The sequence below is a fragment of the Mesoplodon mirus genome, assembly GCF_964341445.2.
Source record: "Mesoplodon mirus genome assembly, chromosome: 4".
Classification (NCBI taxonomy): domain Eukaryota; kingdom Metazoa; phylum Chordata; class Mammalia; order Artiodactyla; family Ziphiidae; genus Mesoplodon; species Mesoplodon mirus.
The window spans coordinates 114,885,081-114,898,191 of record NC_138979.1 but is presented as its reverse complement, the minus strand read 5'-3'; the positions used below and the strand labels follow the sequence as shown (position 1 = coordinate 114,898,191).

Sequence of the window (13,111 nt, the reverse complement as noted above, 5' to 3'; positions counted from 1 at the left end):
TCAGTTATGCTTGTGGCTGGAGTGGGGGTGAGGGAAGAGCCCATGGCCTGGGATCCCAGGAGACCAGGGCTGATGATACCAGCTGCCGTAGGTGAGGTACCAGGCAAAGGTCCCCACCGCGGCGCCCACCACCTTGTGAGTGTATTGGTGGAAATAGATGACGGTGCAGAGCAGCAAGAAGTTCCAGAGGCCCAGCAGCAGCACGTTGAGCAGGAAGACAAGGCGCAGGGGTGCGCCGGCAGGCAGCCCGTGGGCCAGGTATTTGGCGAACACTGCTGCTTCCTCAGCCATGAGCAGGCAGCAGAAGGTGAGCAGGAAGGTGTGGGAGGAGACGGTGTAGCCCCGCCACTGGTGGCCGGCCGCCAGGCAGCTGCGGCGGTCCGGCAGCTCGCGGAGCAGCAGGCCCTGGGGCAGAGGCTCGAAGCAGGAGCCCGTCAGGTCCTCGATGAGCAGGAAGGCCCGGCCGGCACCCCGCCACACGGCTGCCCCAACCACCAAGCGGCTCAGGTGCCGGGCAGTCACTGCCACGCGCCGTGTAGCCAGGAACACCACCAGCAACACGAAGCCCCCCAGGAAGGTGCACGTCCAGCCCCACGCTGAATTCACAAACTTTCTGTGGCAGAGAAGAGGGAGGGCTGCTGAGACCCCCTCAGCCCCATCTCCCCACCCTGCTCTACGTTCCCATCATGGCTCTGCCTCCAGTCGCATCTGTTGTTCCCGGTTCTCTGTTTCCTGGGCCCTCTCCCCTCTCTCCCCCCATCCACTTGAACTTGGCCATCTCCTTAGCGGCCCATTCAGCCTTCTAGGGCCCATGTTTCCTCTTTGGCGCTGCTCCTGTACCCCCATGACTCTGTTCCCCTCCTCCTCTGACCTTCTCCTCAACCTCCTAGCCTATTTTTAGTGTCCTGGACTGGCAAGAGCACAGAAACCTGGAGGAGGGAGCTGGGATCCCAGAGCCCAGGGAGCCAGCGCCCATGGCCTAGAGTGGACTCACATGTTGAAGAAGTTGCCATGGCTGGCAAAGATGGTCCGAGGGTTGACATGGAACTGCAGAAGGGGCCCGAAGATGACCACTGCTGCCAACCAGGCATGGTAGAGGCGCCGTAAGCAGGGGCTGCCCAGGAGGCGGGCAGCCTGTTCGCTTCCAAAGTACAGCAAAGCAGAGGCCACCCAGAGCAGCACCCTGACCAAGCAGCCCAGCAGTGCCCAGATCTGGGCCCCGGCCCCCCGCCCTGCCCCCACCGCTGGCCCCCGCTCCATGTTCCCTCCCCTCCCCACTAACCGCTTGCTCTGCTGGGCAGCTGAGGAGGGGCTGATGGGGCTCCCCCTGGACAAGAACAGACAGTGACAGGTGTGGCAGATACAGGGCAGAGCCCTGTTGGCAGCTGGCAGGCGGGGGAGAGGGGCGGGGGGCAGTAAGGGGCTGTGGCGGAGGGCTGCCACGTCAGCAGTGTTCTCGCCTTGGGTGTGTGTCCTGACAGCAGCCTGTGTCCTTCCCTGTTAGTCCTGTGCCTCCTTGACCCTCTAGGCTGGAACCATGTCCTAGTTCATGTTTCAGGGCCACGACCGAAACATGGGATGTTTTTAGCCACAGCCTGTTTGGGTCTGCCCGTCTCTGTTTGGTCAAAGTCACCCCCACCCCGCCCAGGGTGGGGCTTCAGAGCCCCGAAGATCAGGTTCACCCCCTGGTGATAGTGGGTGGTGGAGACCCTAGAAGGAAGATCCCCAGCCTGGAGTCCATCAAATCCTAAGGTTGTGTCCCCCAACCAATTACCCTGGGACTTGGCCTCCCAGCCTGACCACTGAGGCTGGACCCATAGGGCGGTGAGCAACCTACCCAAGAGAAGTCCCTGATATTCAGTAACTGTTTGGAGATCCCTTTTTGTCTTCCTTCCTCATTCCTCAAAACTGGTGGTGGGATCTCAGAGCACAGTGGAGGCCCATGAAGTAGTGGAAGGAATGAGCAAGAAAGGGCACCTGGGTTCTGGCCCAACTCTGTGACTTTGAGAAAATCAACTAACCATCCTTGGTCCTCAGTCCATCATCTGCAAACTGACCGAGATGGATTAACCAATCAGGATCCTTGCAGATCCTACAGCCCATACCTTGACGTAGTCTGTGCTCAGGGATCCTATACCTGAAGACCTACAGAAGCACTCACACGTTTTTAAGTTGACACAAAATTTTACATTGTAATTTTAAATAGTTACAAAGGACATAATTTCCAGTGTATCGTATATGTTGACATTTCAAAAATAAAGCTATCTTTATCACTCTTTTAAATATATCCAATGGAATCTAAACACTACAGTGATTATATACCTCACGGTTTTTCATTTAAAAACATGTGACAAGATCTTAAGACTCAGAAATAACATTTCCATTCTTTCCCCACAGAAATTATCCTAATGTTTTTATGCCTGAAAGTCTTTCATTGATCACACTTCTCTGCCAAAAGGAGTAGATAATTTGAAACAATTTTTACACATTTCCTGTGATCACGTTAAACTTTTTTTTCTGTATTGAATTTCCTATTTTTTACTAGTACAAATTTCAAAATTGTTAGTACAAAATGTATTATTTGTACAAATATTTCACACAGTTTGATAATAATAAACTAAAATTGTATTAGAAATGCATTTTTTTCAAATGGAATTTATAGTTTTCTTTTTTAAAAAAATTATTTATTTTTTGCTGCATTGGGTCTTCGTTGCTGCACATGGGCTTTTCTCTAGCAGTGGTGAGTGGGGGCTACTCTTCATTGCGGTGCGCAGGCTTCTCATTGTGGTGGCTTCTCTTGTGGAGCATGGGCTCTAGGTGCACGCACTTCAGTAGTTGTGGCATGCGGGCTCAGCAGTTGTGGCTCGCGGGCTCCAGAGTGCAGGCTCAGTACTTGCAGCGCATGGGCTTAGTTGCTACACAGCATGTGGGATCTTCCTGGACCAGGGCTCGAAGCCGTGTCCCCTGTGTTGGCAGGCGGATTCTTAACCACTGTGCCACCAGGGAAGCCCGGAAATGCATTTCTTAATGAGAAGAATAGATAGCCCTTGGGGCCTTGACTAAATGAGGCTTTGAGGTCACTAATAATTTTAATTGGCCTCTACCTTTGGCATCCTGGAGGTAAAACAGTTCTGGGTGAGACAGGTTGGCATCTCTGGGTGAAGAGGCAGGGGGGAACGAAAAGGGCTGGTGGGAAAGGAGATCTGCATGACAGTTTCACGCAAGCGGATCAACTGGAGGAAAGAGAGCATATGGAGGCCAAGCATCTGGACAATTTATTCTTTTGTTTTTAAAAATTTATTTTTTTATGTATTTATTTAGGCCACACCGTGAGGCATGTGGGATCTTAGTTCCCCTACCAGGGATCGAACCCGTGCCTCCTGCAGTGGAAGCTCAGAGTCCTAACCACTGGACCACCAGGGGAGTCGCTTTATTCTTTCAAAACTACCTGCTTTGCTGCTGAATAGGTACATCTTTTAACCCCTTGCTGTGTCTTTAAGACCCCCCTGGAGGTGTGCATCCAGGTTCCTTAGAGATAATGGGGAAGATCAATCCAGAGCTGCTCCCCTACTGACCATACCATGGGTCTGCCCTGGGGCATGGTGCCTGACCTCTGCACACCTCCATTTCCTCACCTGTAAAAAAGGGTGGCTGTGAGGTAGATAAGGTTCTAAGTGTGAAGTGCCCAGATGGGACCTGGCATCAGTGCCCACCAGGTGCTCTCTGGCTCTGGGCTACTTCCTTCCATAGACTGGACCAGCTCCAGGGCAGAGCTGATGTGGGTGTTCCAGGTTCTCATCTAAAACGTGTTTATTTCCTGTTATCTCGATTTCTACTTGTTGGGAAGTTTCTGAGGTTGGTGAGGGACTCCCTGTTGCAAAGCTCAGTCAACTAATGATTTTGGTATTTTCGTTCATCTTGGGGCATCAAAGCAGTGTTTTCTCCCACAGAGAAGCATATCTGAAGGCTCTGTTGAAACTGTTTTCTTGAAGTGAGAGGATAAAAGATCTCAGACAGGAAAAAGAGAGAGACAGACGGACACTAAGCTAGGTTCCCACAGAGAGTTTATTGAGGGAGCCAAAGCCAGTGAGAAGACGAAGGAGTCCTACTTCAACATCCCTCCTCGAAGCTGCTGGCCTCCTGCACAAGGGAACACTCGGGGAGGGGAGGGCCCGCCCTGTGTGGGGTCACACGGAGCCTCTCACACCACAGCCTGCCTACCCCAAAGACCCAGACACGTGAGAGAGAAAACGTAATTCCCAGCCAGGGAGGGTGCTGAGGACACACCTTACCCATCCCCCCCTCCCCTGAGGGGCTAGAGCTCTAGCCATTAGGACCTCTGGAAGAAAGGCCAGGACACGTGGCCCTGACTGACCAGTTTAGTCCTCAACGTGAAGGCCTGGGCAATGGGCCTGGTTCAGTTCAGACCTGGCCCCAGGCATCTACTCTAGGAGCTAAGACTTAACATCCAAACAAGATTAAAAACACTCGGGACTTTATTCCTGCTGACCAGATAATGGCAGTCCTGCCAGACCCTGACCAGAGACAGAGACCCAAGCTGATGGGTGTGAGCATGTGAGAAGACCACTCTGCCCCAAGGGGAGGATCTCCCTCCCGGGGCTTAGCTAGAGGGCCGAAGCCTGGGCTTCTGTTTCTCCCCACCCAATGCCAGTGATTCCCCAAAGATCCCCCAGAAGGGAGAAAGGGAGGAGGCGGAGAGATGTCAAAAGGCTCACCCATGAATGGGGCTGGAAGTCAGATCTACTGGGGCGAGGAAAAGGCTGTAGAGGGGTGGGACACTGGGGCAGGGGTGCTCGGGTGTTCCTCAGACTCTGGCATGTCATCCTGGAAGTACTCAGCCTGGCGGTACTGCCACAGACGCAGGTTCCCGTCCCACTGCGGGGCAGAAGGTGGCAAGTAGTCAGGGGGCACTGCCCCCTCCTGGGTCCAAGTCCCAGACACACACTGGCCCCCCTAACCCCAGCATCCTCACCGAACTGCTGACAATCTTCTCCTCAAAGGGGTGCCAGCTGACGTCACGCACACAGGCCTTGTGGTTGGTCAGCTTCTTCACGATGTGGCCACTGAGGAGGTCGTACACTGTCCAGGAAAGGCCAGAGTGGACAGGGGCTGCCAGAAGACCTTCGAGCCACCCCTCATCTCTCTCTGAGCAGCACCACTTACCTGCCTCTCAGGCAACTTCCCATTTTCCCAGGGGAGCAAAGCCCATGCCCGAGGATGGTGTTAGTTTCTTTTCCCTACCTCAGGTTGAGGGTATGGTCTAGCAGAGCTTGGGTATCTCTGGCCCTTAGCTAAATGTCACAGGGTCTACAGTTAAGAAAATGAAATGTGGCTTTAAAGTAGCCATTTTCTTAAAAGCCCACAAGATATGGAAGACACTACAAAAGTGAACAATAGCCTGTCTCCAGACATGTGAACGTGCTGTTCCTTTTCTGGACGTGGGTGCACCTTTCTCTCTCCCTGGATAGGCCTCCATCTCAGGGCCTCCCTAGGTTTGGCACTGTCTTAGGCTCCTGTGACTGTGTTTGTGACTGTGTGTTTCTTTTCGTGCATTCCTCCTACTTCAGTGGCTGTACATCTTTTACTACTTGCTGCTGTCTTTTTGTGTCATTCTTTTTGTCTCTGTTCCCTCCTACCTTTCATCTGCAATCTCTTCCCTTGACTGGCTGAAAAACAGAACCGAGTATATTTTTGGTAATCTAGTATATTTACTGACTAGAATTCTGTGTTCCTTTTCTTAATTTAAAATGCTGATGAATAGAATGTTTTCTCTTTCTCCCTTTAAGCCTCCCCGCTCCAGGCTAAATGAAATTTCACTTGTAATTGTCACTGGGTTTCTTAAGGTAGTCACTGGTGGTTACAGGTAGAATGCCAGGGGAACACTGCTGCCCTTCCCGAGGCCCCCTGTTCAGACACAGTCCTTACCGACCACTTTGCCAGTGGAGCAGCCACTGTAGATGAACTGCTGGCCGGTGCTATGGGTGGGGGAGAATCGGCAGCGGATGAGGGTATGCAGCACCCCATGGCCCCGGTAGGTCATCAAGGAGCTGTCCCCTGGGAGCTTCAGCTTCCGCCAGGCTGGGGAGGGATGCAGGGTGAGCCCTGGGTTAGGGAGTCTGGATTCCCCTGTATCACTGGTCCTCAGCAAAGACTGATACTCAAAGACAATCGCCTTTCCGATTCCCAGCTGGTGGCTCTTTCCCCATCTAACGGTCAGCTGATACACACCAATATGGCTCTGCTGATGGTCAAGACGCTGAAATACTTTTGCATTCGTAGGTTTGGAGGGATCCCCAGCCCCTACACTGGGAACCCCTGGCTCAGCAAATGAAGAGTTAATGCCTGGCAAGGGGGAGGGCTCCAGGCTTTGGCCCATCCACGGTGCCCATGCCATGCCTTGCCAGGGGTTATATGTTTTAACTATCACCCCCGACCCTTCACTCTCCAGATCTCGGGTTCTACATCTGCTCTCACCTTTTTTGGGCACCTGCTGCCAGCGGTAGTCCCAGTTTTGCTGTGTGGCAGCCTGGCGAGAGGCTTCCATGCCTTCCCGGCTAGAAAAGCGTCGGATATCCCAGAGCTTGATGGTCTGGTCTTTGGAGTTGGAGATGAGATACCGGGCATCTCCCTGTGAATCCCAAGATGGATAATGAAGCATCGGAGCTTGCAGATGTCAGGTCTGTCAGTCCAGCTCCCCCTCCCCAGCTGAGGACTATGAACCCTGGTCTTTTGACTTTGGTTGCCTCTTTCTTCATCCAGGTGGGCCTCACCATTGGTTTCCTACCACAGACCCCACACCCTGGCTAGGTTTCCCCTTCTTTGCCTAGGGCGCTGGCTGGGCTCCTGTTCTATACTGGGTCAGATTGTCTTCTACTCTTCTTGTACAGAAAGCCCTGCTCCTTGAGGAATGGTGGGTACCGATGAACCTCATGTCTCGTGGCTTAAGCCTCTTCCCTAAACTCCAGCTCTTGCAAACCTTGGCTAATGAGGAGCTTGGCGAGTTCCCACACCCATCTACTCTGACGCCCTCCTGGACAACCACAACCTCAGTCTCCTGGCTATGCGGTCCTGACTCCACGCCCACCTTGCTGTCAATGAAGGTGATGCCATCTTGATGTCCAGCCAGTGCACCCACGGGCTTGGGGTCATCCTCCCGCATGGTGCGTCGATCCCACACTTTGCAGATGGCATCGTCACCCCCGGAGAACAGGATTTGGGAGCTGATGTCAGCAAAGGCCACCGCATTCACATCATCCTCATGGGACTCAATCTAGGGGAGAAGGGGGCCAGGTCTTTCTAGGTCTTTCAATAGGCCAAGGACCAGGAGGCAGAGGCTTGAAGTCTCAGGAGCAATACCTGAAGGGTACGTCGGTTCTGTTCTCGATCAAAGACGTACAGGCAGCCATCATTGGCCCTGAAAGGGAAGGGAAAAAGAGGGTTCTGGAGCCAGGACCGAGAGGACCCATGCTACGTGTGCTGTGGAGAGACTGTCGTCTTGAAGTCCTGCTGAGGGGAGAGCCCTTCTCTCTTCTTATACAGGAGGTGGGAGAAGAGTTAGCTGTGTTTGCAAGGAGGTTTGAGACCTCCCATCTCATGCTGAGGAAATGGTGAGTGAGAAGTGAAGCAACTCATAAGCCTTGGCCCCGGAGAAGGCCTGGTTGTTCTCCACAGCTGCCTAGGTACAGGTGTCCAGTGCAGTCTCTGTAACGGCAGAGCTGGTCTCTGGGAGAACTCCTATCTCATTAAATGACAGAGGCATCCCCACAAACACTCACCCTCCTAGCACTTCTCGCCCATCTGAGGAGACAGCGATGGAGAACACAGCAAAGCGACGCTCATCTGGCCTGAAAAGAGCAAAGGAGGAGCTGCGTTAAGTGGACTTCCCTTTAGCCCTGGTTAATCTATACAGAATCTGATGAGGGCCGTGGGGCACACTGCTGAGAGAAAAAGAAGTCGTGCCAGCACGTGCCAGAACGTGGAGCACCTCAGTGAGAAGCCGGGAAGAATCCTGCAGCCATCTATTTTACTCTGGTCCTCTGGCTGACAGGCTGGGTGATCCCCTCCCAGGAATCCACCAAGAGAAACTTGCAACCAGTGTACTTTCCCCTCTAAGCAGGAGTTCCAGTTCAAGAGGTTTGCTCCTGGAGAGCCTCCCTTGAGAAGTTTCTGATGAGTCTAACCAGGAAAGGAAGCCAGTACCTTAGATCCAGGGCAGTATGTGTGTCTCCCTCCCCGTAGATGTTGCAGATATGAACTAAGAGAAGCAAGAGAAACAAGAATCTTTCAGGGCTGAGGTTAGGAGGGTGGAAGTGAAGCTAGGGAGGAGACGGAACAAAAGGGAAGGATGTTGGACCCTGGGAGTGATCTGCCCAGGAGAAGGCGTGGAGTCATGGCATGGAGGAGATGGGCATCTGGAGACCTCAGGTCCCAGGCTGAAGAGATGATGGTGGTCTGGGGCACACTCACTGTAATCAGACCAGCTGGAGTAAAGGAAATGGTTCCCATCAGGGGTGAAGGCCACATCCAAGACGCTCCAGCCTACATCCCGGGCCTTGATGCTCTTGAATTTATGAAAGCGGCCATACCGGCAGTCATACAGTCGGATTGTCTGGTCTGTGTGAGTGGGGATCAGGCAGAATTAGGGAACACCCTCCTGGAATCCTCCCTAGATCAGACCTCTCTCACTCACCACTGATCTGTGGAATCTTCCCTTGATCATGGGACGTGTTCTAGCTAAGCATCCCTAAGCCAGGGTCTGAGCTCCCTGGGTCTGGGGCTTTCTAGCCTCAGTCAGGGAGAACGTCTGTTGTTCTAGGGCAGTTGGTAGGACTAGGGTCTGGTACCTTGGCAAGCAGACATGAAGATTTGACCATCTTTGCTGTAGATGCCACAGAAAGCCTTCTGAGAGTAGGTATCAGTGAAGCCCAGATCATTGGGCAAGAAGCTGGGAAGCAGAGGGAAAGTGAGGGTAAGGGGAGCTCAGGATGGGGAATGTCCCAGTTTGCAGAATCCTAACAGAGCTGGATGTGAGTACAAGGGCATTCTTCCCTTTGGCTTTGGGTATAAGCCCCTTTCTTTGAATCATCCTATCATCCTCTCAATTGCTATACTTTTCCACTTTGTTCACTCTCGAAGCCTCAACCCCACATAACCTAAACTTAATATCCCTGAGGATCCTTTAACACTGATCCCTTCACAGTTTAGGAAATAAGACCTATCTGGCCCTTGGAACCTCTCCACCAAGCCCCATACTCACTGAGACATCATTCGAGACCGTTCTCCAAGGGAGAAGCTTCCCTGGTGGCAGAGGCCCCGTTCTCTCTAAAGGAAGGGATTGGGGAATATTGCTAGCAGAAACAGAGGGCCACTTCAGCCACACCAACCCCCGTCCTCCAAAAATATTGCCCTTGCTACAGAAACGAACCCCACACACAGTAGTATGTCCCACCAAACTCCAGCTCAGGCTGGCTAAGAGCTCTCCAGCTCCAGCACTTGAGGCGTCCTTGGGAAGTTTACTTCCCTCTTCTCTGGGATTGTAGCTTCTGGCTGCATTGATAGGCCTGCGGCCAGGCTGGCTGGAAGTAGAGAGGCCTACCTGGTGCAGCATTTGAGGAAAGCTGTACTCCCGGGCTGCCCGCCTAAGCCCCAGCCGCCCTGTGGCCAATTCCACTTGTGTCTTGATCTCATTGCATTCCAGCTCCCGGGTGTCAGGGGTTGCATCCACTGTGAGTACCAAACAGAAGTCTCATCCTAGGTCTTTTCCAGCCTCAGAGGACAGTTAGCAGAGCTGTGCTCAGTCTACTCAATGTGGCTGAATACACTGGACTGCAAAGACTCCCTCATTCCCTGAATTATCTCATCTTTTTCTATCAATTTTTGCCGAAGTTAGTTTTAAAAAAACGCTTTCTAATGGAAGTCCTCTGATATTAGGTCTCAGTCTGCCTTTCGTCTTACCGGGTGGGTTGTATCGGTCTCCAAGACGACCATCCCAGGCACTGTCATGCTCTTCCTCCGAGTCCGAGAGGGCCTGGATGAGCTGTAAATTTGCTGCACCTCCTCCCTGCACCAACCTCACTTGGCCTCTGTGGAGAGACCCCCCCATGATAAAGGGGAGGATCCCTTCCCCAAATCAACCAAATTCAGAGTCAATAGCTATGTAATTCTTAGACCACCTTGTCCTCAAACCCTCATACTGTCCCCATTTTGAAGTTTGAGGCTGACTAGACCTTGGCTGTTATTTTGTCTCCTATAAGACACACTGGGAAACTAATTCTCACTCTTACAGCAGGAGTAGAAAACCCCAACATTGCATGCATGTTGACAGATCTACTAAATTGACTTCCCAGAGAGCTAAAAATTCTGAGAGCATTTCCTTCTGAGCCTCTGCCCAAGGAGTCCAGCATAGAACGTGGTTTTCTGAAGGGATTCCCAAGCTCGTCTTCTCCTCAGGGAGCCATAGCTAAGAACCAAAGCCAGCTGCACCCCTTTCCAGTCAACTCCTGGTGGTCACTTCCCTCAAAGCATTCTTTCCTCAAGAACAGGATTAGAGTTAGGTTAATTTAAACTTGTTTTTCAAGTAAATCCACGTGGCCTCATATCATGTGTCAATAACTTCACTTAAGTTCAACACCCACTTCCCTAACTCTTTTCTTCACCCCTCACATCACTCCCTTCCCACCAGGGAACCCCCCCCACCTCCCCCCCTTTTTTTTTACTTACTTGGAAAATAGGTTACATTTGTGTAGTCATAGGTAGAGAGACTCCCCTGAACAGTCCCCTCAAACATAAGAGCCAGACATCCTGTTGACCCTCCCTAGGCAAGAACCACTCTTACTGGGTATGAAGCTGAGTGCGGCGAGTGTCCAGCAGGGAAAGCTGTTCTGCTCAAACAGAACAGCTGTCCTGGGCTAATCTCATTCCCTATTCTCTGTAACTCCCCTGACTGGAGCTGGGATCAAGGGGCTGTGGTGGCACCTGGTGGGGAAACACCAGGGGGTAAGTTACCTGCGTAGGAGATAGGCCAGTACCTGGGCCAGATCCACATCTTCATCCTCCTCTTCCTCTTCCTCACTCCTACGCAGGCCAGTCCCTCTTCGGGGCAAGCCCTCGGAGGGGTCTCCGGACCCAGTTCCTGCGCTGCTGCTGTTCCGTGATCCCATGTCTGGTCACAGCATCCTTAAGTCCTGTGCAGGGACTCCTCCTGTCACCTCCTTGGATTTGGTGAAAGCAAAGCCTGCTCTAGAAACACCACAGACTCCTGAGATACGATAGTAGCTGTCTCTAGGAGGGCGACCCTTCCTAGAGACTGAGATCCCTTCTCCTTAGCCTGTAACAACTCCCAAGGCTTCGGGAACACAAACCTTTCCCGATCCTGTGAAGCAAAAAAAGCAGAGTGAAGCCTAGGGCACGACCCTAGCTCACCAGTGAGAATCCTTTGAAGAGGAATTTCTGTTTCTACCTCAAACTCACCTATCAAAGTCTCTGGGGTGGGGGTGGATTCCCAGGTAACCTCTCTGGCCGGCCAATCAAAACCCCTCGCGGAAGAAAGCGTCTCATTAGCTTACCCCATCTAACCAATCAGAAGCCTTAGGAGTCAGAGCCCCCCCCGACGCCCCCCTTACCGGCCAATCAGAGCACTCCCTTGCGAAAGCCGGCGGCAGCAACAACCAATGAGGTTAAAATTCGGCCTACACCCCCCCTCCTTCCTTGCCTAACGCCCACGTGGTGTACCGGGGGTGTGTACACTAAGCGGGGGTAGGCAGGGAGGAAGCCGAGAAGCACCTCCCACAAAGCCGGCGGTTACCGCCCCGCGCGAGACCACCCACCAGCCAGGAGCGGTCGCAGGGCCCGGAGCGGCGCGAGGCCTTGTTTACAACGACTGCCGCCGCGGCGTCGGCCAACCGCTTCTCCGTCACGCGCCTCCTTCGACACTCATCTCCCAGCTCCGCGGCTGGCGGACTGCAGACGTCACGCGACGCCCCTGATGGCCCCGCCCCCTTGGCCCGCTCACTGGACAGCTGAGCGCGGTGATTGACAGATGGGCGGGAGAAAGTGCGCAAGGGGTTTGAGGGGAGGAGAAAGCGCGCGACCCAGTAGGGGCAGTAGCTCCTTGTTGTGGGAGGAGTAAGTAGGGAACCGGCTGCTTCCTGAATCAGAGACAACGGAACTAGACTTAATGGACGAGGGGCGGGGCTTACAAGAGAAGTTGGTTTGCTTCCGAGAGGTGTCTTAGCAAGGGGTACAATTTGCTGTCAGTCCCTTAGGTTAATTGGGCTTCGCACTTTTCAGGCGATCTCTAAGGGCCTACTCTTTCCTCCCCTGGTCCCTGTCCGGCTTTAGCTTTTCTCTTTTCGCCGGCTGCAGCTACAGCCGTCCTTGCCCTAAGGGGTGCCCGGGGCTTTTGGAATGTGCTCAAGTCACAGGCCTTTGCACCCGCCCTTCCGGGCTTAGCTTCCGGAAGCCTTGTTCTTGTGGGGACCGCCCTTTCTAGACCGCCCGTTAGCCGCTTTGGCAGCCTTTTAGATGACCCCTGGCTTCCCTCCGCGCTCTTTGCAGACGCTTCCTAGTACCCCCAAGGGTCTCCGCCCGCCTTCCGTCTGTTCCACTCAGACTCCTCCTGGGCCTTCAGGGATTTGCGGACTTTTCTTAGACCATCTGTCCTTGGGGTGCTTCTCCGCCCCGGGCCGCTGGTCCAGGGTGTCACGCGCGGCGCCTCCTACCCCCTCCTCCGGGTTTATGAGTAACCCGGCTGAATCCAAGGCCAGGATTTGTGTACCTCTGGATCCTCGCCCGTGCTGGGTGGGGTGGCGGGGATGGGTCGAGCGACCGTGCCCGGAGCATAGGCCCAGGGTCCAAGCTGCACCTCAGCGCCCCCAGCCCGCACTCTCTTAGAAGTGCTGGTTGGGGGAGCGGGGGCCCTTGGATTGCCTGGCATCTCCTTCTGGGGCTCGCTCTCCCTCGGAGGGAGAGGGTGTGGTTAGTCCTTCGGGTGATGCCTCCTGGTTTCTAGATCGCTAGATCGGACCTTAGTATCTGTGGTTACCAGGGCGGCTTCAGGGGCCCACACTTGCCTTAATGTTCTGCCGTCACC

At 53.5% G+C, this 13,111-nt stretch overlaps 2 protein-coding genes across 14 annotated transcripts; both read right to left on the bottom strand.

Annotated features, from left to right (window-relative positions):
* On the bottom strand, positions 1 to 1,398 carry FITM1 (fat storage inducing transmembrane protein 1; the record flags this gene model as incomplete). The annotated part of the gene is made up of 2 exons (XM_082618449.1): positions 995 to 1,398; positions 1 to 613 (listed from the first exon to the last, which is right to left on the bottom strand). Exons 1-2 carry the CDS (start codon positions 1,258 to 1,260, stop codon positions 1 to 3), a joined length of 879 nt encoding a protein of 292 aa, XP_082474575.1. The 5' UTR covers positions 1,261 to 1,398.
* An 806-nt stretch (positions 1,399 to 2,204) lies between these two features.
* On the bottom strand, positions 2,205 to 12,018 carry DCAF11 (DDB1 and CUL4 associated factor 11). Of its 13 annotated transcripts, none has more exons than XM_082619441.1 (15): positions 11,026 to 11,484; positions 9,976 to 10,103; positions 9,617 to 9,744; positions 9,278 to 9,342; positions 8,865 to 8,965; positions 8,488 to 8,634; positions 8,221 to 8,275; positions 7,797 to 7,865; positions 7,378 to 7,435; positions 7,106 to 7,291; positions 6,496 to 6,649; positions 5,947 to 6,099; positions 4,994 to 5,100; positions 4,737 to 4,896; positions 2,205 to 2,964 (listed from the first exon to the last, which is right to left on the bottom strand). In XM_082619441.1, the coding sequence occupies exons 1-14, from the start codon at positions 11,178 to 11,180 to the stop codon at positions 4,762 to 4,764; spliced, it is 1,641 nt and encodes a 546-aa protein (XP_082475567.1). In that variant the 5' UTR covers positions 11,181 to 11,484; the 3' UTR covers positions 2,205 to 2,964; positions 4,737 to 4,761. The 13 variants fall into 13 exon arrangements, with proteins under 13 accessions (XP_082475567.1, XP_082475568.1, XP_082475563.1 ...); XM_082619442.1 differs by lacking the exon at positions 2,205 to 2,964 and adding an exon at positions 3,036 to 4,177; XM_082619437.1 differs by lacking the exon at positions 2,205 to 2,964 and adding an exon at positions 11,847 to 12,018 and having other exon boundaries at positions 4,479 to 4,896; positions 11,026 to 11,259.
* Between the last annotated feature and the right edge of the window lie 1,093 nt (positions 12,019 to 13,111).